This window comes from Natrix helvetica, assembly GCF_964273705.1.
Source record: "Natrix helvetica genome assembly, chromosome: 15".
NCBI classification, from domain to species: Eukaryota; Metazoa; Chordata; class Lepidosauria; order Squamata; family Natricidae; genus Natrix; species Natrix helvetica.
The window spans coordinates 11,057,806-11,081,780 of NC_138565.1; the positions used below are offsets into that span (position 1 = coordinate 11,057,806).

The 23,975-nt window shown below is 54.9% G+C and overlaps 1 protein-coding gene across 4 annotated transcripts in view; it reads left to right on the plus strand.

The window, feature by feature from the left end:
* Nucleotides 1-22,449, plus strand: part of VAV2 (vav guanine nucleotide exchange factor 2) — a 108,132-nt gene extending 85,683 nt beyond the window's left edge. The window contains exons 10-29 of one of the 4 annotated variants that reach the window (XM_081967485.1): nucleotides 2,230-2,325; nucleotides 6,336-6,404; nucleotides 6,660-6,746; nucleotides 7,332-7,417; nucleotides 8,819-8,951; nucleotides 9,999-10,108; nucleotides 10,332-10,433; nucleotides 10,789-10,877; nucleotides 11,799-11,815; nucleotides 12,169-12,184; nucleotides 12,887-13,014; nucleotides 13,688-13,762; nucleotides 13,998-14,050; nucleotides 16,009-16,125; nucleotides 16,650-16,737; nucleotides 16,836-16,959; nucleotides 18,475-18,561; nucleotides 18,902-19,056; nucleotides 19,277-21,493; nucleotides 21,539-22,449. In XM_081967485.1, coding sequence (XP_081823611.1) covers nucleotides 2,230-2,325; nucleotides 6,336-6,404; nucleotides 6,660-6,746; nucleotides 7,332-7,417; nucleotides 8,819-8,951; nucleotides 9,999-10,108; nucleotides 10,332-10,433; nucleotides 10,789-10,877; nucleotides 11,799-11,815; nucleotides 12,169-12,184; nucleotides 12,887-13,014; nucleotides 13,688-13,762; nucleotides 13,998-14,050; nucleotides 16,009-16,125; nucleotides 16,650-16,737; nucleotides 16,836-16,959; nucleotides 18,475-18,561; nucleotides 18,902-19,056; nucleotides 19,277-19,324 — 1,680 coding nt within the window. In that variant the 3' untranslated portion in view covers nucleotides 19,325-21,493; nucleotides 21,539-22,449. Of the gene's footprint in view, nucleotides 1-2,229; nucleotides 2,326-6,335; nucleotides 6,405-6,659; nucleotides 6,747-7,331; nucleotides 7,418-8,818; nucleotides 8,952-9,998; nucleotides 10,109-10,331; nucleotides 10,434-10,788; nucleotides 10,878-11,798; nucleotides 11,816-12,168; nucleotides 12,185-12,886; nucleotides 13,015-13,687; nucleotides 13,763-13,997; nucleotides 14,051-14,742; nucleotides 15,559-16,008; nucleotides 16,126-16,649; nucleotides 16,738-16,835; nucleotides 16,960-18,474; nucleotides 18,562-18,901; nucleotides 19,057-19,276; nucleotides 21,494-21,538 lie in introns of those variants that run through there. The other 3 variants (XM_081967483.1, XM_081967482.1, XM_081967484.1) reach the window with 3 other exon arrangements.
* Nucleotides 22,450-23,975: the final 1,526 nt, after the last annotated feature.

Here is a 23,975-nt window from a genome sequence, read left to right on the forward strand (position 1 = left end):
GCAAGCTTTTTGAGCTGATATCACTTTAAGAGCCTGTAATAAGAAGAGGCCCTTTGGGGGCATGTGTTTCTTCATGCTGTAATTGCTGATTGCTGTTGGTTTGAGGTCTGACTAAAGTACGTGTATGTATATAGTCTTTGTAGATAAACCACTGTTTAAATATAAACCTCTGTTTAATCAATTTGCTCCTGGGTTGTCTCCCATAGTCACGCTGTGCGCACTCTGACAGGGGTTTTAAAAGAACTTGATCTGCTTCTTTGGAATTCCCCGTCAGATTCCTCCGGCCGTTCTTTCCAAATACAGAGGAGGGGGGGGTGGGGGCGCTGTCGGACAAATAGAATTTAATGTGAATCAGTTGATTAAATCTCCCTCTTTCTGGAGCTAATTTTGGGCCGTGTTGAGAAAGGTATCGAATCTTATCAGAAACATTCATGGTGGAATGCTGCAAGTGCTGTCTATAAAAATGTTTCCATCCCAGTCTCAGAAGAGGAATTACATCTTCTGTCTAAATGTCAAAAGTGTGTCTCCTAAGTTCCCAAGTGTTGCTTTTCCCGACCTGCACTAAAAATGGCAAAGGGAAACAGGAATATTTCCGGGGTGGCCAGGAGCCCGAGGATCTTGCAGGGAGAGCTGTGGGGATGAGAGCAGCTTGGCTGGCAGAAGGCGGGACTGATTCCAGCTGCTCCTGGTTCATCCGGTTTCCACTTTTTTTTGACCATCTAGTGTCCGAGATCTGCCCTGCCCTGCCCTGAAGAAATCCTGCTCATACTTTGCTCCTTCAACAGGATGGTCCTTCCTGCTTAGGCCGGGAGATGGGGTGAAGCACCCGGTTGAAAGTAGTCAGTTTCTTTTGCCAAAATTGAGATTTCCAAGCATCTCTCATGCTTGTTGCTTCCCACGGTGGATGCTCTTTGATGATTTCCAGTGCCACGGATATTGCACTGCAAGGAAGAGCTCCTTGTTTTTCGGTATAGCGCAAAGCAGGAGTGGACAGCAGCCAGTCTTGGCCCAGAGACCCCTCTGTCTGGTCCCAGATAAAGCTGGCCCAGAATTGAATTGCATTTGACAGACGACAATTTGGATACCTGGATTTGTACCAAGTCCTAAATTTGGGCTTCTTTCTACAGAAGCTTTAATGGTTTAGTAGTTCATTAGGACTTCTTAAATTAGAACAGACTTCTAACAGCATGGAAGGAATTTATCACCGTTCTAATTTCATTTTGCGATTCAGGTTGTACCATCTGCTGATTCTCATATTTGTATTCATTCAGTCAGAATGAAGAGCCATTTTTAGAGTTCTTTTATAGGCAATATAAAAATATATGCATATAAAAGAATGTCTGCAATTATTGAATGAAATATTGAAAATCCAAGGATACTTTAAATTCCTTAAAAGCCCTTCTTTATTCACCTGATTCTACTCCCCCCCCCCCTATTCCTTGGGTTTTGTTCCTTTTCTGTTTATATCTTTTCTCTGATGATGTTCGACAAAATACAGTTTTGAAACTCAGCCAAAGAAAAAGAAATAGAAAAGGGCAGACCATTTCTTAGGAATTGTGGCCTGCCGGGGCCTGGGTGAGAGCCCGGGGGGGACAAGGGGTGGGGGCATCCAGCAGGCATCCAGCGCAAGTCCAAGGGGAACACAGCTAAGGACCCTTCTGCCCAGGGAGACCCTCACTGCTGCAGGGCTGGAGCCAGCACCCCTTTGAGTCAGATGGGTCCTGGGGAGGATGGCCACATGGGCTGCTGGGACAGCCTGTCCTCAGCCACTATGGAGACGGTTGCTGCTCTTGTCCAGGCCGGAAGTGTCAAACTCAATTTCATTGAGGGCCTCCTCAGGCGGCTGGGGGTGGCCAGCTTGACGTCACTCATTGAGGCTCCATTTCTGGCCGTGACAGCCTCCTGTAGCCCTTTGCCCGCAAAACGAAGCACACAGCCTCCCTGGGCTTCTGTTTTCGCTGGCAGAGGGCCGAGGAGGCTGTCGTGGCCAAAAATGGAGCCCGGGTGGGCCTTGCGCAGTCCCGTACCCCCAAGCTCCTTTTTGCTGGCAGAGGCACCACGGGCTGGTCCTTTTCTGTTTCCAGGGCAACCCCGTGGGGCAGATCAGATCCGGCCCCCAGGCCTTGAGTTTGACACTCCTGGTCCAGGCAGACCATCATTGGAGACGGTGGGTGGGTGAGGGAGACGAAGGTGGGCTTCAGGTCTCTCTTTTGTTGCTCTTCTTTCAAGGAATGTACCCTGAAGGTCCAGGAGGGGAAGTTCAAGCTCCAGGACCTGCTGGTGGTGCCGATGCAGAGAGTCCTGAAGTATCACCTCCTGCTCAAAGTGAGTCCTTCTCCGCCTTCCAGAGGGATGGAAAATGCAGGTGGATTTCTGGAGAGGGCAGGTGGGCTTCCTTCGCTCTCAGGTCAGGATTATAGAATTGGAAGGGGTCTTGGAACACACACACACACACACATACACACACACACACACACACACACCGCTCGAGCAGGGGACCTTGTACTATTCCAGCAAATCTCTCTTCAATCATCATTTAACAATAACGCCATAATCCCTTGCATTGGGGTGGAGTCTGGGCAACTGAATGGAGCTAGCAGAGTGTTTGTTGGCCGGATGCCCTTCCTGTTGCCAATGCGGAGCTTTGTTCAGCGGATATGTACTCATTGTGCCCAGAGAGAGAGAAATGTCTGCCTCTACCTAGGATCGAACTCACAGCCTCCTGATTGTGAGGTGAGAGCTCCACCTCTAGGCCACCGCAACCACTCACAAATGGCTCTTCAGTCTTTGCTTAAAAGCCACTAATGGTTGAGCACCCATAGCATCTGAGAGCCCTTCCTTCCACTGACTGATTGTTCTGTTTTTTGCCAAACGTTGTTTTTATTTTTTAACATACATCTAGTATAATCCAAATGATACCATTACATCTTAACAAAGACTTTTTGAATATTCATTAATATATCAATTCCTCTTGCCATTAAGCCTCTTCGATTTTTATTTCCTCTTCTGCTTTCCATACACCATATTATCATCTTTCACCCTTCTCCTCTCCCTCTCTTCCCCTCCCTCTGCCCTCTCTCTCTTCATTACTTCCCCTTGCTCTCTCCCTCTCCTCTCCTCTCTTTCCACACCTTCCCTCTCTCCTACTCCCTCCCTCCCTCCCTCCCTCCCTCCCTTCTACTTCCCTCTCTCCTGTCTCCTTTCTCTCTCTCTCTTTCTCTCCCTTCCATTCTCTATTTTACGTGGTGCATTTCTGCCCGATTGACTGTTCTTAATGTCAGGAATGTCTAGATTGGATCTCTGTTTGATTACTTGCTACCCCATCCTGCCTTCAGGTGCTTTGGAGAATAGGCTGACCCCCTCTTCTCTGTGGAAGCCAAATATCGGAAGACTGCTATCATGCCATCCCAGTCCTTCATTAGACGAGGCATACACACTTCCCACAACTGTTCATTGTACACCTTACTCCTGGTCCCCTAATCACCTTTGTTGCTCTTCTTTGCACTTCTAGAATTGCTAGAGTCTCACACACCTTTTTTGTGTCATGGTGCCAAAATTGGATGCAGTATTTCCAAGTGTGGTATTATCATTATAAAGTGATAGTAGCACTTCACATGACTTTGTTACTTTCCCTCTGTTGATGCAGCCTAGGATTGCATTGGCCATGTTGGGAGCTGCAGCTCACGGCTGGCTCAGAATGCCAGGATTCCAAGCCATCGATCCATTACTTGGGTCCATTGCGAGCTTCTCTGGCTGAAGCCACCTTGGCGCTTCAGTGTTGCCACGCATACCTAACTGGGTATCCACTAGGACAGCGATGGCGAACCTTTTTTGGCTCGCGTGCCATAAGTGGGGGGAGCGCAGGGGGGGCGTGTGCGGGCGTGCCACACCCATAATGCAATGCGCGACCGCCCAGTGTGCATGCACGCACTACAGGTGCGAACACCCACCCCCATTTGTACATGCTTTTTTCTCCCTCCCCAGGCTCCAGAGGCTTTATACGGTCCCTGAAGCCTTCGGAGCGCTCAAAACGACCTTCCGAGCAAATCGGAAGTGACTTAAGGTTTGCTCAGAGGGCCATTTTGAGCGCTCCGAAGGCATCAGGGAAGCTCATGAAGCCTCCGGAGGGCCTCCAGGGGTGCGGGGAGGCTCTTTTCGCCCTCCCCAGGCTCCTATAAAGCCTCTGGAGCCTGGGGAGGGCGAAAAATGGCTTTAAAAAGCATGTGCGCTGGCCAGCTGACAGGGCAGCACTTTGTGTGCCCTGACAAATGGCTCCGCGTGCCACCTGTGGCATTCGTGCCACCTGTTCGCCATCACTGCACTAGGACACCTAGATTGCTCTCCCAATTATTATTGTTGAGCCAGATACCACCTATTCTACACCTGGGCATTTGGGGTTTCTTACTTTCCTCACCACTGAAATGCATTTTGTTCAAGCCCGTCAAGATCCTTCGTATTGTGAGCCTGTCTTCCAGAGTGTTATTGCTATTCCTGCCAGCTTGGAGTTGTCTGCAGATTGGATGAGTTTCCCCATCTATCCCCTTGTCTAAAGCATCGATGAAGCTATTGAAGGGTACTGCTTGCTCCTTCTCTCCATGTAGATGCCATCGCCGCATGGCTTTTTCTGCAGCTTCCAAAGCACGGAGGTAGGATGCCGAGTCTTCCGGAAGTTGCCACTCTGGGAATACGCTCTATGGTTGTACGCTCTGTCTCAGCCAGCCCACAACCATAGAGCGTACTCCCAGAGCGGCCACTGCCGAAAGACTGGGCTGTGGACCTCCGGAGTTTGGAAGCCGGAGAAAAGGTTATGCTCAGAGCGCGGCGGTGGCACCCTGGCCCTGCAGGGAGAGCTGGGCCAGGGCATGGTGAGGTTGGTAGCACACCAGCTGGGGACGGAACAGGCGCTCACGCAACCTCCCTTTCCACCTGGGCAGAGCGCCATGCACTGACATAAGGGTATCCCGAATGCGTCAAGCCGCGGGAGCTGGGGGGAAGGCAGAGCACCACGCGGCTTAAGGGATATCGCTGGGTTGCTGAGTGGCGCTCTGTCCGGCTGGAAAGGGGGGTTGCTGGGTGGTTGCTCGTGGGCGTGGTCATCTCATGGCTGGTTTGTTGCGCTGCTGCGACAGCGCAAGACAGCTGTTTGCCCCTGAGGCTGTGCCTTTGGGCGCCTGCTCACAAGAGATCAACCATCCGGCAACCCCAAAAAAATATCCTCCCCGATAATACGACCCAATCAATATTTGGGGGGGTCAAAAGAAAATAAGACCCTGTCTTATTTTGGGGGAAAAATGGTAGGACATCTCCTAAGCGCCGACTCCAGTTGGGATGGTAGAGCCAAAGGGATGTAGAGCAGGCAGCCTCCTGAGCCCAGCTGAGCCCCTGAGGCTCTGCGTCGGGTGGAGAGAGCTGCGCATAAGGCAAGGGGCAGGGGTCCCCAGCTGACCAGGGAGTCTTTCAGACAACTTCAGCCTGGGTCTCCTCTGGCTCCGCTTGTGCCCCCCTTGCGCAAATGCTTTTGGTTCCACACAGAAATTAATAGTGCACTTATTCTCACAAACCTTAATTAATTCTGGCTTGTTTGTTCAAGCTTGCACCAAATCATCTGATTCTGCATGTCATCGTCTCGTCTCCCCCCCCCCCTCAGCCATTACTCTTGGGACAAGCAACTCCAAACCTTGCCCCAAAGGTGCTTTTTTCAAGAGACAAATGGACTTTCTTGTTTTTTCTTTTGAAGACGTTTCACTTCTCATCCAGGAAGCTTCTTCAGCTCTGGCTGGCTGTTGGGGAATGGGAGGATTGATCCTCCTTGCAGACAGCTGGCCATTTGCATCCTTTGAGAAAATAGCTGAGGCCCCCTGGGGGTTTATCTCTGTCCTCCGGAGGGTCACCTGAGTGGTGCAAATGGGTGGGGAGCCTTCTTGGAACTGCTGAAAGGACCATGTTGCAGATTGGAGGTAGGTGATGTCGTATCCCCCCCCCCTCTGTGGAGAGAGGGCTGTTCAGTTTGGACAGAGATGGCCTCTGTCACCCCTCTTTCAAACCAGCGGTCCTCTCCTCTTCCCATTGGTCGGAGCTGAAGAAGCTTCTTGGATGGGAAGCGAAACGTCTTCAAAGGAAAACCAGCCTCCTGGAAAAAGCACCTTTGGGCCAACCGTGACCTGGAGGACCGAGGATCTCCATAGGCAACTCCAGCCCTTGTTTCTTGGCAGAGCCTCTCCTACCACCTACCCCAGTGGCCTTGACACCCCCCCTCCCCCGTATGGTGAGGTGGAGCAGAAAGGAGGAAGGCAGGCAGTGGGTGGAGTAACCCAGGATGATGGTTTGCCTTCTAGGAGCTGCTCAGCCACTCGTCCGACCGGCCAGAGAAGCAGCAGCTGAAAGAAGCATTGGAGGCCATGCAGGTGGGATCCCGTGGGAGGTCTGTTGGGGGGGTGTCACTGAACAGAGGCAGGGCCTGGTCTCTGGCAAAGGGCTGCTCCCCAAAGCCCACCCCAGATTCTTCCAGCCTGGCTTGGCCCTGCTCTGCTTCTGCCCCAGCGCCCCCTGGGAATTGCACAGCCCCCCTGAGACTGCTGGGTGTCTTTCCGCTCTCTGAGCTGATCCCTGCCTGGCGCTTTCTGTCTGCGATGCCACTGAGGGGCCCCTTCGCCTTTCAGGACTTGGCCATGTTCATCAATGAAGTCAAACGGGACAAAGAGACCCTGAAGAAGATCAGTGAATTCCAGAGCTCCATAGAAAACCTGGTAAGATCAAAGGGCCAAAGCTTTGGCTCTGAGGCCTCCTGGCCTGGTCTCTCTCCTGCCGGCTCTGGGAGCCCCGGGGACTCCAGCCCCCCAGCTGGCCAGGAACAGGGCTCCTCGTTCAGGAGGTTGGCATCCTGTAACGGCTGCTGCATGGCAGCGATGGCAAAGGGCCTTAGCCAGCTGAAGGGCACAGAGGATGCCAGCTGGAGGCAGGGGGCAGGGCAGGGCAGTCCCCAAACACTCCCAGCCGCTCTAGGCTGTGCAACGAAGGGCCCACACTGCCACACTGAGGAGGGGTCACAACAAGCCTCGGGCCCTGGCATAAAGGGATCGCTGGGCTCAGCCAGGCGGGCATGAGAGGCTGCCTCAGTGGCGTCAACACCCAAGAGGAAAGGAGACCACCCTCCCCCTGCTTTCTGGTCTCCCCCAGTTTGCCTGCTCACTGGTCCCCAGACCTGGATCTCCCCCAGGAAGAGGCTTCCCTGCCACCTGACTCCCCCTTTCTCTGACAGCTGAGGTGCCCTTTGGAGCCTTCCAGATTAGGGGGGAGTTTTGCCCTTTTCCCCTTTTTCCCCTTTGTCCCAGCCAGTGAAGCTGGAAGAATACGGGCGGCCAAAGATCGATGGGGAACTGAAGGTCCGCTCCATCATCAACCACACGAAGCAGGATCGGTGAGTGACCAGAGCAGCGATGAGGGAAGGGCCTCTTCCGGGGGTCCTGGCTGAAGGGAGACCCCCAGGGCAACCCTCGTGCAGGTGGCAGAGTTACCGGGACACGCTGGGTTGAGCAGGTTGGCTTCCAGAGGCAGGAATCCCACCCACGGCACCCCCACTCAGCAAACCAGGGAAGGCCAACAACATCCTTTCTCCCTCCTTTTCCTTCCTTCCTTCGTTCTTTCCCTCCCTCCCTTCTTTCCCTCCTTTTCCTTCCTTCCCTCTTTCCTTTTCCTTCCTTCTTTCCCTCCTTTTCCTTCCTTCCTTCCCTCCCTCCCTCCTTTTCCTTCCTTCATTCCTTTCCTCCCTCCTTTTCCTTCCTTCCTTTCCTCCCTCCCTCCTTTTCCTTCCTTCCTTCCTTCCTTCCTTCCTTCCTTCCTTCCTTTCCTCCCTCCTTTTCCTTCCTTCTTTCCCTCCTTTTCCTTCCTTTCCTCCCTCCCTCCTTTTCTTTCCTTCCTTCCCTCCCTCCTTTTCCTTCCTTCCTTCCTTCCTTCCTTCCTTACTTACTTACTTACTTACTTACTCTCACTTCAGCCCTGGAAGAGGCAGATTCCACTGGAGTGGGAAGGGTCCGCCTGCCCTTGTGCCAGGCCCTCCTGTCCTCTCCTTCCCCAAGACCCCCTTTCCCTGCTTGAGAGCAGCAGCCGCAAGGCAAGAGAGCTCAGGGGTGTCCTGCCTGCCACCCCTGCTCTGCCAGATGGGTTGAGCCTACCTTCTGGCCTCTTCTGCAGCCGTCCTCCTCCTCCTCCTGGAAGAGCGATGGAGCCAAGGGCTTGAGGGGACGGACCCTTTGCCTCCCCTGTCTGCATTAACAGGAAAGACCCCTGCCTTGGTGCATCCCCCCCACCCAAAGGTGGACTAAGGCAAAAGTCCATTGGTGCCTGGGCTGCCTGTCCTTCTTGGGGGCCACTCAGAGGGTGATGCCTTGCCCTTAGCACCAGCTATGTGCCAAGCTGCCCAGGTGCTCTGGCCCTGTGCTGAGCCCCATGGCAGGCTGCAGGAGCTGGCTTTTAAAGGGGGGGGGCAGGAAGAGACGAGGAGAAGGGCCTTGCGGGGGGGGGGCATCTGGCTGGGTCTGTTGGAGACACAGAATCTCCTCTAGGGTGGGACTCCCAGGCAGCCCCTTGAAACTTCTTGGGGCCAGAAATGGGTTACACTGGCCAGAGATGATAAATCCTCTTGACCAAAGGCACAAGTGACCCCTCTTCAGCTGGCATGGATCTCCTGGTCACTGGAGGAGAGGGTTAGGGTTAAGGTTAGGGTCCCGGGAGGAGAGTGGGGAGGGTGGGAGCCCCGTCCCCAGGGCCTGGGGGGAGAGCGAATGTGCTTGCTGAGTTTCCTCTTCTGATTCTGGGACAGGTATTTGTTTCTGTTTGATAAAGTGGTGATTGTCTGCAAGAGGAAAGGCTACAACTACGAGCAGAAGGACATCCTGGAGTTGCTCTGTTACAAGATGACCGATGACCCCACCAACAACAAGGACATCAAGAAGGTGGGGGGGGGTGCAGGGGCCCCCTCCCCCTCTCTTTTCTCCCTTCCCTTCCTGGCCAACGTTGGGCACCGCAAGTGGGGGAGAGCTCTAACAGCTGGAAGCACAGCTGCTGTCTCTTTGGGGGGCAACCTTGCCTGATGGGGCTGCAAGGAGCTGTAGAGGGCCTGCCCCCCAAAAGAGCCAGACTGCTCAGGCTGCCCATTCTCCACTGGCCTGGGGGCAGGGGGTGTCCTTGTGCTGCGTGGCCCCTTTTCTGGTCAGCTGCCAACAAGGGCTCCCTCGTGGACAGTTGCTGCTTGAAGGGATGTGTGGCTGCAGGAAGGAGATCTCAGGACATCCAGCCCCTCTTTCTTCCCTGCATGAAGGAACCCCTGTTCTTCCAGGGGGCTTAGCAGATGGAATTCCCCCCCCCCAAGCTCTGGAGGGTGCAGATCCACAAAGAGACCCTCCACTCATTCCCTGAACAGCTGGCCCACCTGGGACTGGGGGCTGTGGGGATGGGGAGAAAGCCCCCCCCTTGTTTTAGAGTCCAAACAGGTGGGATTTGGAGCTTGTGGTAACTAAGTGTGTCTCTCCTTCGCTTCCTTTTTGCTTCTCAGTTGCATGGGAAAATGGTAAGCCATCTCTACCGATTCCCACTCTCTTTGCCTTTTGCTGCTGCTGTAATCATCCTCAACAGGGCTGATTGGGCATCCTCCAGGGGGCTGCGGGGGGGGGGGGGGGGCTGCAGTTACTGCAGGGAGGCTTACAAGCAGCCCTTTGAGGGAGGCTTCCCCGAGGAGGGCAAGTGGAGAGGCAGAGAAAGAGAAGGAAGCCATGCCAGCCCCGGCTTCTGCCCTCTCGGAACCAGCCCCGAATTCCCATTCATTGTGGCCAGGAAGGGAGGGCGGTTGGCCAAGCTTGCTGCCTCTGGTGCTGCGACTCGGCCGCCCAAGGGTGCCTCTTGAGGCCAGATGTCAGGGTGGTGCAATGGCTCCCCCCAGCCCTCCTGGCCCGCACTGGCCTTGGCTTTCTGCTGCCTCTGCATCCCTCTCTCTTTCCCCACAGTGGTCTTACGGCTTCTACCTCACTCACCTTCAAGGCAAACAGGGGTTCCAGTTTTTCTGCAAGACGGAAGAGATGAAACGGAAGTGGATGGAGCAGTTTGAGATGGCCATGTGAGTCTCCGACCGACAGGCTGGACGGCCAAGAAGCCAGAAGCTCCTGCTGGCCGCCTTGGCCCGGGCGTTGGCACACGGGATGTGTGGGCAGGGCTGAGTTGTGCCTGGCCCTGAGCCCCAAAGCCCCCCTGGGTGCAGAGTGAACCCTCTTGCCAACCTCCCCAAAGAGGAGCTGCCACTTGCTTTGCCGGAGCTGAGGGGGCCCCTTTCCTTTGCCCAGATCCAACATTAAGCCCGAGAAGGCCACGGCCAACAATCACCAGTTCCAGATGTTCACCTTTGACAAGACCACCAACTGCAAAGCCTGCAAGATGTTTCTCAGGTGAGCGTTTGTCCTTCTTCAGGCAGGCCCAGCACCACTGGCAGCCGTGCAGCTCTGGGGCTTCTTGGCACAGCAAAGCAGGGGAGTCCTTGCCCCAAGCAGCCCCTCTGCTGCACCTGCTTTGGAGCCCGGCTGGCCTCAACCGAGGGTCTCCTTGGCTCTGGGCCCCCAGTGCCACAGCTGCTTTTGACAGGGGTGGGCTCAGCCCCAGCTCAGCCCCTGAGCGGAAGGGCTTCCCTGTACCTGAGGAGAGCCTGGGGATCTGGAGCCTCCCCTGCTCCTGCTGTGTGGAGGGCGCCCACCAGGGGTGCAGCTCTAGGCAGGCGTTCTGGGCCAGCAGCGTCTCTTTCCGCAGGGGGACCTTCTACCAAGGCTACCAGTGCCTGAAGTGCAAGGCGGGCGCCCACAAGGAGTGCCTGGAGGTCATCCCACCCTGCAAATTCAGTAAGTGACCCACGCGTAGAGCAGGGAGGAGCGGGGGAGAGAAGCCCCTTGCATCAGACCCTGCAGAGCTGCCAACTAGACCAGGAAACAGAGCAGCTGGGTCTGCTGCCAGGGAGCCTGTTGTCCTGGTGCCCCCAGGGGAAGCAGAGATCCTGGGCCCTCCACTCCTTTGCCCCAGGGAAGACTGGTGGGGAGAGGCTTGGGCTGGTGCTCTCCAAATCAGCACCTTTCCCTGCAATAAAAGGGATGGTTCGTGAGCCATGGGGGCGCATGGTGGTCAGAGTGCAGTACTGCAGGCTCCTTCTGCTGACTGCCAGCTGCCTGTAATTTGGCAGTTCGAATCTCACCAGCTCAAGTGTCAACCATCAGCCTTCCGTCCTTCTGAGGAGAGTAAAATGAGGACCCAGATTGTTGGGGGCAAGAAGCTGGCTCTGTAGAAGGCTTGGAGAGGACTGCAAAGCGGTATATAAGTCTAAGCGCTATTGCTATTTGCTGTAATGGCTGCCTGTTGAGTTTGGTGCCCTGCATCTCTCGCTGGGCCGCTGCGTCCAAAAAACTTGTCTCCGTGGGCTTCTTTCCCAGGGACAGGTAGAAGGTAACCTGTCAGCCTCTCACTCAGTCCCACAAGGGCAGAGCAGCTGCGGAGACACGTCCCTTCTGCAGCCGTTTAGAGGATTTTGCATGTCATAAATCCTTTTGAAAAATGTGTTTTGCCCTCCTGTAACATCGCCATCATTTAACCAATATGCTTGTAACTGTGAAAGGGTGCTCTAAGTACGGAAGGTGGGTCAAAGAATAGTAAGAAATGGGGGTGGGGGGGCCCAGGTAGTCCTGAGATCTGCACACACAAACTCACCAGCTGGGCTGATCCTCTTAGGTAGCTTCTCCATTAACCAGCCCCTCTTCAACGTTGCCTTCTAGGTTCTCCTGCTGAGCAGGTAAGCAATGCAGCTCCTCTTCGCTCCTCTCTGGGGAAGGGCTTTGCGGGGAGCAAAGTGCCAGCCGAAGACCCCCGGGTCCCCTTTCTCCAAGGCCCCTTTTCCTAGATGCCAGGCTGGCTCCTTGGTTGGTCCTGAGACGGGGCACCCTTTCCTCTGCGACGTTTTCTCTCCCGATTTAAATGGGAGAGGGGGGTGGGGGCTGCAGCTCAGAATCCAAACTGTCAGGTCTCTGTAAGGCCTTTGCTGGGGGGGGCACCTGGGGGGTGTCAGTTCTAAGAGCAAGAGTAGCTCATAGTGTGGACAGAATGTCTCCAGGAGACTGAAACGTCTTTCTTTTTATTTCTGGACAGGAATCACTGAATGTAGGTAAGCCGCCTCCTCCTCCTCCTCCTCCTCACCCCCTCTCCCTCCTCCTCCTCCTCACCCCCTCTCCCTCTCCTCCTCCTCCTCCTCCTCCTCCTCCTCCTCCTCCTCCTCCTCCTCCTCCTCCTCCTCCTCCTCCTCACCCCCTCTCCCTCTCCTCCTCCTCCTCCTCCTCCTCCTCACCCCCTCTCCCTCCTCCTCCTCCTCCTCCTCACCCCCTCTCCCTCCTCCTCCTCCTCACCCCCTCTCCCTCCTCTCCCTCCTCCTCCTCCTCACCCCCTCTCCCTCTCCCTCCTCCTCCTCCTCCTCCTCACCCCCTCTCCCTCCTCCTCCTCCTTCTCCTCACCCCCTCTCCCTCCTCCTCCTCCTTCTCCTCACCCCCTCTCCCTCCTCCTCCTCCTTCTCCTCACCCCCTCTCCCTCCTCCTCCTCCTCCCCACTCCACCCACTTGCCTTTTAGAAAATGTGCCCCTTAAATCAAAAAGCAGAGTGAATACTTGGTGCAGTTTGTCCCTTTCAAGATTTGTGCTGGGGGTGTCAGAGGTTCCTGTAAGGGGGGGGGCCCTGGGCACCTCCTGCAGGGCGGAGTCCAAGCCCCTCTGAACAGAATAACAGAGTCGGAAGGGGACCTTCAGGGGCCCCCAGAGAGCGGCCTCTTCGGCTGAGAGACCCACCCAGACCCCTGCTGTTTCTGGCTTCTTTCCAGGCCCTAAAATGGTGGCCCTCCAGAATTACCATGGCAACCCAGCTCCACCAGGGAAACCAGTCTTAACTTTCCAAATGGGCGAAGTGATTGAGCTGCTCCGAGGAGAACCGGATTCCCAGTGGTGGGAGGTAAGTGGGTCCTCCAAGAGGAAAGCTTCCTCGGCTCCTTATCCATGGAATTCAGGTTTGGAGCTGCCTGGCATTTTAACAAGCCTGAAACCCTTCAACTCTACTCGGGGGAGGAGGAGAGCCTGGCTAGGACGCCCCCCTCCCTCCCACCCTCCCTCTGCTGGGTTTATTCAGCAGCACCAGGATTTTGGGGGCAGGGACCCATCCTGCCATGCGGGACCCAGCACCCTCGACCAATCTGCTACCCTTCTCTGCCACCTGCCCAGGGTGACTTCAGGGAGCCACACCTATTCATCTCCGCCCCCTGCCTTTCATCCCCAGAGCTAGGGTGGGGCTTTGCTAGCAACAGTGGCTCTTCGGTCCCAAGGACCAGCCGATAGATTTCCACTGCTCTCCTCTCCTCTGCCTTCTGTGCATCCAGCACTGGGCCCAGCTGTCCCTCCTCTTCCTCATCAGCCACCTCCAGACCTGGGAAGTGTTGACTCTCCATCTGAGGGCTGACGGACGGCCCAGGCTCCCCTTTGTGTCTTTTTGACAGCTCCCCTCCCTCTTCCCCCTCGGAGCTCCCGGGTTGCCTTGATGCTGACTCTCCTCCTCTGATTCGGCTGCTGGAGGGGCCAGCAGCCCACAGGCCACAAGAGGGCCCTCGTGAGGACTCTTCTCTTTCTTCCAGGGGAGACTCGTCGTGTCCAAGAAATCTGGCTATTTTCCCAGCTCATTGGTTAAGCCTTGCCCAGTGGACGCCCGGGTAAGAGTCCTGGAGGCAGGGAGCTGCAGGAGCCCCCCACCCTCACCCCACAATTGAGGCCCTGGACTAATGACTGCTGGTTTCAGGGGCTACCCTCTTTCTTTTAGTTTGTGGATGAATTCCCTCCTTCTGGCCCTGGGGTCTCCTGTTCAGACCAGCCCTGCATGGGATGCCCTTGGGAAGAATTCATTGGAATCCCCCCCCCCCTCAACCATCCCTTTGTTCTCTGCTGCAGCCTCCCAACAGCCGCCCTCCTTCACGAGAGATGGACTATTCCACGTACCCCTGGTGAGTTGGGCGGGTGGGATTGACTGGGACCCTCCCCCTAATCTGGAATCTCATCGGTGAGGAAATTGGGGGGAGATTCAAAGCTAGTGGGATGCGGGGGACAGTTTCTTGCCCGCTGGGTACAATCCGCTCTCTGTTCAGCATCGCTCTTCAAAACAACCAGACCTCCGGCCCTGAGGAATTAAATGGGAGGCCCTCAAACGAACCGTTTCTCTCGGGGGCCAGTTGACAGTCCAGTTCCTTGGAAGAGCTGCCAAAATTTGGAGAGTCATATTTGTGGAAGCCTTTCTTGGTTTTCTAAGCCTTTCCCAGTTGCACCTGTGAAAAGGAAGAAAAAGCATCTGAACATTTAAAAAAAAACCAACCCTCCCTGTCCTGTGGGGCAGAGATCCACAGCGGTTCCAACTTTGTGGAGGTGTGGGGGGGGTATGGTTTTGCATGAGTGGGCAGCTCCATTTGTACAAGTGGCTTGCACACACACCTGCCCCTCCTGCAAATGGAGAGTGCGTGCGTTCACCAGTTATTTCCACCGCCCCGTAGCAGACCCCTCCCATGGCCCTCTGGTGGCTTTCAATTCAGCCAAAGGGGGGGGGGGGGAGAATGGGATGATTGCAGTGGGGTTGGTGATGGTAGAGGACCGAAGAGTCTTGATGTTGAAGTGACCCCCTCTTTGTTTGGGGGTTTTCTGGAAGGTATTTCTTGAAGCCACAACCTGGAGCCGCAGGAGAGGGCCTCAGTGTCCCCCGAGTTTGTAGAGGTGTACGATTGCAGATTCGGGTAGCTGGAGAAGAACGGGGGGCTGAGGAGACTTGGGATTGGAGCAGCAGGAGGTGCGAAGGAGAAGACCAAGGGGTCCAGGGGGATTCTGGCATGGCACAAAGCTTCTCCCAAGGATGTCTTCGGAGGTTGTGGGATCTTCATCCCTGGAGGCTTTCAAGAAGAGACTGGGCTGCCATCTGTCAGAAATGGTGTAGGGTCTCCTGCTTGGGTTGGACTAGGTGACCTCCAAAGTCCCTTCCAATTCTGTTAATCTGTCCCTTGATGGTCCTTCACCATCTTCAGGGAGGTTCCCAGCAGAGGCCGTGAGGTTCAGCCTGGGCCTGCATGAGTCAGACCATCCCACTCACAGCTGATTCAAAATGGGAATAAGATTTAAATTAATTTTGCTGGGTTAAAGAACGGCTGAGATTAAGAACCATCTAATGTAACAAGTGGACGCCAAATTACTACAGCGGAAACAAGAATTGAATGGAGAACTATTGGAATAGATGTAGCTGGCTCAATATGTTATTGATGAAGCAATCTTGGAATAACCGTTTATTAAAATCAAAGAAGAGCCAACCGTGTGACGTGGCTGTAAAAGAAAAACCAATCCCCACAGCAGCCCAGGTGCCCCCAGGGAAGAGCTCCAGCCTCCCTTCTTGGCCAGGCTTCCCTTCATTTGGGGAGGCCCAGTTCTGCCAGCAGCTCAGAGAACTTAGAAGGGAGCCAAAGAAAGGCATTCGGGGGAGAAGAGCAAAATTAGGGGAGGGGGAGACTTTCTGAAATACGTCGCCCTGGAGGAAAAGACCAGCTCTCTCTCTGGTCACCCAGTCAGGCAGGGAGAGCACATCTGGGGGGAGGGAGGGGGGCTGGATTCAGGGATTTCCCTTCCAACCCTGGGATGCTCTGAGCAGGGGGGGGGGCTGAAATACGGAGCCCCCTCAGCTGGGCTTTTTCCATACCCGCCTAGGGGAGACATCAGGGCTGCCAAGGGGCCCCTTCCCCCAAAGCCCTGCAGGGCCACAAAAGGGAGGACCGGCCGGCCGCTTCTGCCCCCCCCAGGCTGAGCCCCTGATGACCAGGCCCAGCTCCCCAGCTCCGCTCTCTGCGCCAGGGGTCTCCCTGCAGGCCACTGCAGCTCAGGAACGCCAGAGGGATCTAAGGGGGTCCCTACTAACCCAGAGGGTGGATCTTAGGTTTGCAGGCAACATGGAGAGGCAGCAGACGGACAACCTCCTGAAGCAGCATGCCAGCGGGACCTACCTGATCCGGGAGAGGCCGGCCGAAGCCGAGCGTTTTGCCATCAGCATCAAGTCAGTGGCCTCGAAGGGCAGCTTCTTGCACCCCTGGGGGGGGGGGGGCAGGCAGGGTCTCCCCCTCCCAGGAAGAGGAGCCGGGTTCATGCAGCTTTCAGACCCTTCCTGTCTTCCTGTTCCAAAGAGTTACACGGGGCTTAATAAGGCCCTGAGAAAAGCCCCCCCCCCAGGGGGGGGCTTTTGAACCCTTTTGTACTTGCTAGAGTTCGCCGAAGATATCTTTTCTGCTCCCAACAATTGGTCCAAAATTAGTCTGGGTGATGGTCCTTCATGGGAGACCCCATTCGCATCTCAAGACCCCAAGGAGAGGGTCTGCTTGGCCTCCCTGGTGGAGCAAGCCTTCAACTGGGCCTCCAGCATTTCAGCCCATAAGCCTCCCCCTCCCCCCCCATTGCCAGATGGGACCTTCGGCTGTTGAAGGCTCTGCCAGGCTCTTCCGTGGGGCAAATCTGGAGGGTGAAGGGCGGTGGGCTTTTGGGTGGGGAACTTCCCTGCCAAACCCCTGCCCTCCCCCCTCGCAGGTTCAATGACGAGGTGAAGCACATTAAGGTGGTTGAAAAGGAGAGCTGGATCCACATCACAGAAGCCAAAAAGTTTGAAAGCCTCTTGGTAGGTTGGCATTTGGGGGGAAAGGAGCCTTGTCTTGGACTGGATCTTCCTGGAGGCTTCAAGGGGCTTCAGGGGCTTCTTCGTCCTGTCTTCTGCAGGAGTTGGTGGAGTACTACCAAGCCCATTCGCTGAAGGAGAGCTTCAAACAGCTGGACACGACCTTAAAGTATCCGTACAAATCCTGGGAACGCTCTGCCTCAAGAACCTTAGCTCGGTCCCCGGGTAAGGACCCTCTGCGTCCGGCTGGGGGTCACGGAGCAGATGGAGAGCTTGCAAAAGGAGCCCCCTCCCCTTGGCTTCCACCAGCCGAAGCCCTGTGGCTGCATGGCTGCACCCCCCCACCCCCCAGGCTGCCCCTTGAAGGCCCAGTCCCCACCAGTGGGTTTCTTTCCGGTTGGCCTGAAGGCCTGGCTGGCCGGCAGTGAAGCCCAGCAGTGGAAAGACTCCGGCCCCATGGCGCTTCGCCCTCAGCAGCCACCCTTGTGGCTCAGCCCAGCAGGGCGAGGGCCCAGTCTAAGCAGGGGTGGCCAGTGGCTGCTTTTCGGTCAATGGGTCGGAGGGAGGTGCTTGCAACAAACCTCCAGCTTTACACCCACCTACATCCACGCCCCCCCCCACCAGAAGCCGCCCTCCCCTCAGCAGGGAGGGAGGGGCTGGGGAAGGGCCTCCCCCCTCCCCCTTCTCTTTTCCTCTTTGGAAGTTGGTCTCTTCCTCCCTCCCTCAGGGCAGCCTCTCAAGCGCTCTGAAATCACAGAAATGGTAGAGAAATGCTAAAAGGGCCCTGAGGCTGAAACAAACCACTTTAACGCCTGAATTTGAGTTGATGAAAAGGCCGCTGGAGTCGCTGCGGAAGGGTTTAGGCCGGATCCCTCTGAGCCTGGATGGGGAGAAAGTCAAGCATCCCCCCCACCCCCCCACCCCACCGCCAGAGAAAGCAGGAATTCCCTGCCTCCGCCCGGGAAAGGCCCAAATGTTGCAAGTCCCCCAACTGGCCACAAAGTCCCCCCCCCTCCCACGGGTGAGGGGGCAGTGATGAAGGGGCAGTGATGAGGGTGGACAAGCAAGGGGACCGATGGGCTCTGCTTGGCCAAAGGAACCAGAAACCCCAGCTGAGTGCGATGGCTCAGGCCGAGATTGCTGGGGGGTCCCTCCTGTGGGATTCTGGCTTCGTCCCCAAGACCCATTTGGGAGATGAGGAGGAGAAAGGCTGGGGCTGAGGCTGGGGCTCCCTCGGGGGTCCTTTCGGGGGCTGCCCAGGGGCTCCATGCTTCACTTCACAGTCCGGTTGGCCCTTGCTGGGCAGCTGCAGCTGAGAGTCCTTTGGTGCTTTAAGGACGGGGGCAAAACCCTTCCCGCCTGCTGGGCCTGGTCCTCCTTCCCAGGCCAAGGCTTTGCTTGACCCCCTCCAGGCAGGAGAGAGCCTGGCTCCCTCTGCAAACATCCGCCCAAAGTGGGCTCTTCCCCTGGGGAGGGAGAGGGGTCGAGAGGCCGGTCAGCCATGCAGACACCTCCCTCTTCCTCTCAGGCCAAAGCATGAAGAGCGGGGGTGGGGGACAGCTGGGGGGGCTTTTCCCCTGCCTTTCTGATTTCTCCCATTTCGTAAATGTCCCTCTTTAATACTGTCTCCCCCTCCCTCCCTCTCTCCCTCCCTCCCCCCTCCCTCTCTCCCTCCCTCCCTCCCTCCCCCCCTCCCCTTTCTCCTGCTGCCTCCATTTCCCTCTAACTTCTTTTCTGCAGCTGCCTGCGCTTCCTACAATTTTTCCTTTCTCAGTCCTCAGGGCCACCACTTCACTTCTCAGAATCCCTCCACTCCTTTTTGGTCAGGTAGATATCTATATATAGCGCTCACTCTCTCTCTCTGTCGCTGGATACAATAAGTATAGATGATGTGTATATATATATATATATGTATAGGCCCCCATCCATTTGCTGAAGGACAGTGACACCTGCTGGTCATGTAAGGAAGGACGGAGTTGACCCTCTGCCCACCGTTGGCAGATCGGCCATCTGCTCCCAGTCCAGCCTTGGCAGGGCAGCCTCACAGCAGCTGAGGAAGGCTCCTTGTGGCCAGAAAGAAAGGAGAATTCAGCCAGAAGCCACAGAAAACAGGCTGTCTTGGGGGAAGCCCCTTCACTCTTCTCCCTTTATCTCCCCCTCCCTCCAGTCTTCACCCCTCGGGCCATCGGGACTGCAGTGGCCAGGTACAACTTTGCTGCCCGGGACATGCGGGAGCTCTCCCTGCAGGAAGGGGACGTGGTGAAGATTTACAGTCGGATCGGCGGGGATCAAGGCTGGTGGAAGGGAGAGGCCAACGGCCGAGTAAGTAGCCTCTGGAAGGGGCACGGCCCTCTCTTGCCACTTTCCCTTCCGGATTGGGGAGGGGGCATCCAGCCAAGGAGCAGCGATGCATCCAGCTGGGCACAAGCTTAGTGCCGGGCCCTGCCCACTCAAGCCCCCTCAGTCATAAAAGCCTCCCCCACCCCCAGGTCCCATCCCAGGCTGCCCCTCCGTCCTTAGGCCCCCTCCTGATTTCTTGCAGGTTGGCTGGTTCCCTTCGACCTACGTGGAGGAGGAGGGGGTGCAGTGATGCCCAGACTGGCAGGAGCTTCTGTCCCCAGGGGCAGCCCTGGCCCGTCTCTGGGCCTCCGAGGGAAACAGGACTGTTCTTCCAGCACTGAGAAGAGACCCTCCCTGGCCCCCTCCCCAGCCCCTGGGTGGGAGTGCATGGGGGGCATGTGCAGGGGTGGGGCTGGGGGAAGGTGTGCGCACAGGCAAGGCGCAGCTGCTTCTCTCCCGCAAATTTCCTGGCACGGAGGAACCAAACGCCGTTTGCAGAAAACCATGAAACCTCTGGGGAAGGCAGGCAGGCAGGCAGGAGCCGATGGCCTGGCCAGAAGTGCCTGCACTACAAAGCCTTCTGAGGTGTGGAAGATGGGCTTGGTGGTCTCTGATGCTTGGGGGGGATGCTAGAAGAAATGCTTCTCTAGGGTTTGGGAGGCCCAGGAGGACGTTGCAAAGGGGGCCCTTGGCTTAGGAATTTTGTGCGGGGGGGGGCGTCTTCTGCAAGTCCCGGCATCCCCTGTGGCCCTGGGCCAGCCGAGGGGGCCCTAAATGTGAGTGGGGCCCTTTGTGGTCCAGAGGAAGCCATGTGAGCATCTCCAGACCTGCTGGGGTTCTTGCTGAATCTGTCTTGAATCCGGGGTCGCAGAGCAAACATCTGGCTGGAGAGAAGGAAGCGCAAGAGAGATGTGGGCTGCCTCTCCCTCTGTCGTGTGGGTCTTTCCTCTGTCAGTCCTGGGATCCCATCTGAGCTGCTGCCAGTCGCACAACCAGCTTGGCCTGGCAACGGTTGGCCTCCTTGGGGCCTGCCAGCTCCCGCTGCCCTCCGAGGGCCCCAGAAAGCCTTTGCATTATTGCTCATCCTGCTGGCCAAAGGGTTTCCCTCCATTCAGGGCTCCCCAGAGGAGCTTCTGCTAGGAGAAGAGGCTGCCAAAGAGGATTGGCATCAAATAGAAGAGCTGCAGGCAGATCCCCTACAGGGATCTCCAGCATTTGGCTCCCCCCCAAACTCTGGGGAGTTGCCGCGAAGGAGGGATCTCCCTGCCTTTCAGACTTTGGGGAGATCCGCTGGCCGTGTGCAGGCCGTGAGACGGTTTAGCTTTCCCTTCCAAACAGGCTGCAGGGAGCCCTCTTGAACCCCGAGCCGCTTCCTTGGCTTCCTCAGTTCTCTTGGCTTTGGTGCCACGGGGCTGCTTGTGGGGCAGGAGCTTGGCCTCTCCGGGGAGCCTGCCCCATAGCGCCCTGAGATTGGCACAGCAGCCACTCTGCCTGCCCACTCCTAGCAGATCTGCACTTGGAATGCCCAGGTGGCTCTGGTGCCCAGAGTGGCTTTGCCTCCTTTCACGGAGAGGTTTACCTGGAATCAGCGTCAGTTTTAAAACCCTCTTTCTGGGCTGCTTCTCCCCTTTTGCCCATTACAGACAGCCTGGCAAACTACCATTCCCTGACACGGATGCCCCTCCAGAAATGGGACTGGCCCTAGGCCAGAGAGATCATTCCTTCCTTCCTTCCTTCCTTCCTTCCTTCCTTCCTTCCCCTTTTCAGGTAGGGAAATACCTACATATGGCAGAGAGAGGCAGAAAGTCTGTCTGTCTGTCTGTCTCTCTCTCTCTCTCTCACACACACACACACACACAGAGCTGATCTCAACAAAGCTGGATGGGGTCCCTGTAGAACTCTCTGCGTCATCAGGCAAATCTCCCCAAGTGAGAGAGCTCAGCTGCCTAACACTCCCCTTAGACCAGTGGTTCTCAACCTGTGGGTCGAGACCCCTTTGGGGTCCATCGGAAAAGACCATCGGAAAACACATATTTTCAATGGTCTTAGGAACCAAGACACCAATTATATGGTTGGGGGTCACCACAACATGAGGAACTGTATTAAAGGGTCACGGCATTGGGAAGATTGAGAACCATTGACTTAGACTGAGGCAAGGTGGGGTAGGGAGGAGAAAGGAATGAGGAGTCCGTCTGTCTGGCCTGCAAAACCCCCAGTGACCACTAGATGGCACAAGAGGGACTTTGTGTGTTCTCTCTTTGCTGCTCTCTAGCTTTTGTCTGGAGTTCTGCAGCCTGGGGTAGGATTCAGTGCTCTGAGCTGGGGCCGAGAGATGCTTTACAGAACCAGAGCAGAGAAATACGCTGGCCGTATCTGCCAGGCCACTGGCCAGTTCCTCCTGAAGCCAAGAGAGGGGGCGGTCTATAAATTTAATAAAATTAAAATTAAATTAAGAGAGGATGAGAAAGAGGCATAAAGGAGGGCCCACCGCAGCACACCCAGCGACAGAGGGAAGGACATGCAGCTTGTGCCTAACAGGCCCAGTCAGCTGGCCCCCTTCCCCTCTTGGAGACCGCCTCTCTTCTGTGTGGCAGGTGGGGCTGAGGCCATCAGGAAAAGTCCAAGCTCCTGGCCTGAGGCACCTGCTCTCCACCTGTTGTGTCTTTCCCCTCTTTCTGGATCCCTCCAGAATCCCCCCAGCCGATTCAGTGGGGGAAGGTGTGGGAGGAAGAGGAGGAGACCCGTCCCCCGCCTGTGGAGTAGAAGCAAAAGGAAGCCAACCTGAGCCCCCACCATGCCTGCATTCTCTGAGAAGGAGGCGAGGGATGAGCTGGCCTGGTGGAGTAGCCAAGGCCAGCGGAGGGTTGGGCCGGGACTGGGAGGCCGAGGGGGAGCCCCCTCCTCATGGAGACGAGGCCACCCGCGCAGGTTTGTTGTGGAGAAGAGCCGGTGTTGTGTGGCCACCTTTGTTGCAGACGCCGCTTGTCTGAACACATGCGGAGATTCAGCCTTTGCAGAAGTCCATCGAAGTTTGGGGAAGGAGGTCAGGCAAGAGGAACAGGGAAAAGTGGCATTTCTTCTCAAACACAAACAAGACAATGCAATCGAACTGTGGGAGGCGGCCCTTGTGAAGAAGAGAAACCCCGTTTCTGGATTGAAAAAAAGAGAGGCTGTTGTTTGTTTGCTGATGTAACATTTCTTTTCTCCCCCAAGGAGGTGCTTGGTTTGTAATTAATTACTCTCCCCGGCCACCCTCCTACTTGTAAATAAGAAAAGGATTTTTTATTAAAAAGGCAAAATATTGTACATATATTTTGATTTTGCAAAAACATTTTTAAAAAGAAAAATAATAATGGAAAAATAATACGGACAACATTCTCTGATGTGTCGGTCTCTTTTTTTAACTTTCTTTTTGGCACTCTCCTTAATTGAGGCCAGGAAGGAATGGATGAAAAATGGATAATACATTTAGATACACAATATCCTCAATTCCCAACCCTTAAAAGAGAAATCTCTTAATTTCTCTAGCAAATACTTTTCCTTGGTTGAGAATTTCCCCATGGTTTCCTGGGCCACCCGGCATCGGAGCACAGCAGGCATCCTGCCTATTTTTGACTTTGTGCCATTAAGTCATTTGGACTCCTAGAGCCCAGAGGGATAGATTCTGCCCCCAACTTTTCTTTCAAGCCTCCCACAGACGCCAGTGAAGTCGCATCTGTTGCTCCCACCTCAAACTCCTTCTGTTTTGCTGCTGCAGTGGGAGGCAGCCTTGAAATGAACCATCTGCACAGATAAAATATGAAATGTTGATTTAAAATGGTATGTTTTAAATCAGTGGTTCTCAACCTGTGGGTCGGGACCCCTTTGGGGGTCGAACGACCCTTTCACAGGGGTCGCCTAAGACCATAGGAAAACACGTATTTCCGATGGTCTTAGGAACCGAGACACCAATTTTATGGTTGGGGGTCACCACAACACGAGGAACTGTATTAAAGGGTCGCAGCATTGGGAAGGTTGAGAACCTCTGTTTTAAATGAATACTTATATGTCTATAGAGATCCTCAGTCCTCCAGGTCATGGTGAGCTGAAGAAGCTTCTTGGATGAGAAGCGAAACATCTTCAAAAAAACCCAAAAAAGTCCAGTTGCTTTTTATTTTTTTATTTTTTGAATAAACACAAATAATAATAATAAATAAATAAAAATAAATATTTATTTCTTAGCCGCACCCTCTCCCGAAGGACTCGGGGCGGCGTACAATGAAACATATGAAATAAATATGTGGACAAAACAAACATATAACAGAGACATATACCGAGACATACACAAGGAGGAGGTCGGCTGATGAATAAAAAACAATTAGAATACAGTGATTAAAAAACCCCTAAATAATTAAATATAATTAAAATACCCAATTAAAAACCCGTCAGGAGCGATATGGTTAGATCAAAGTTGAGCCAGGCCAGCTGCTTGGAATAGGTGGGTCTTAAGCTTAATACGAAAGGAGCGGAGGTCAGAGGTATTCCTAATATCCGGAGGGAGGTCATTCCACAGGGCTGGGCCCGCCACAGAGAAGGCTCTACTCCTAGGCGCCGCCCCCTAGGAGACAAACAGACAAAACACACACACACACAAAAAAAAAACACCCCACAGAACCATCTTCCATTACAAATTGTAGAAAATGTGTTGATTGGTTACAAAAACAGTCATCACCTATAATTCATATCAAATCATATATTTTAAATCAAGTATATTTATATATATTACTATCATCATACCTCAACCTTCATTTGACTATAATTGTTTTTACATCCTTTTATATAAGATAGTCCAAATTTAAAGCAAAACCACATAATGGCATTCCATTAGCTCTTCCCAATATCATCCAGTAACATTGCATCTT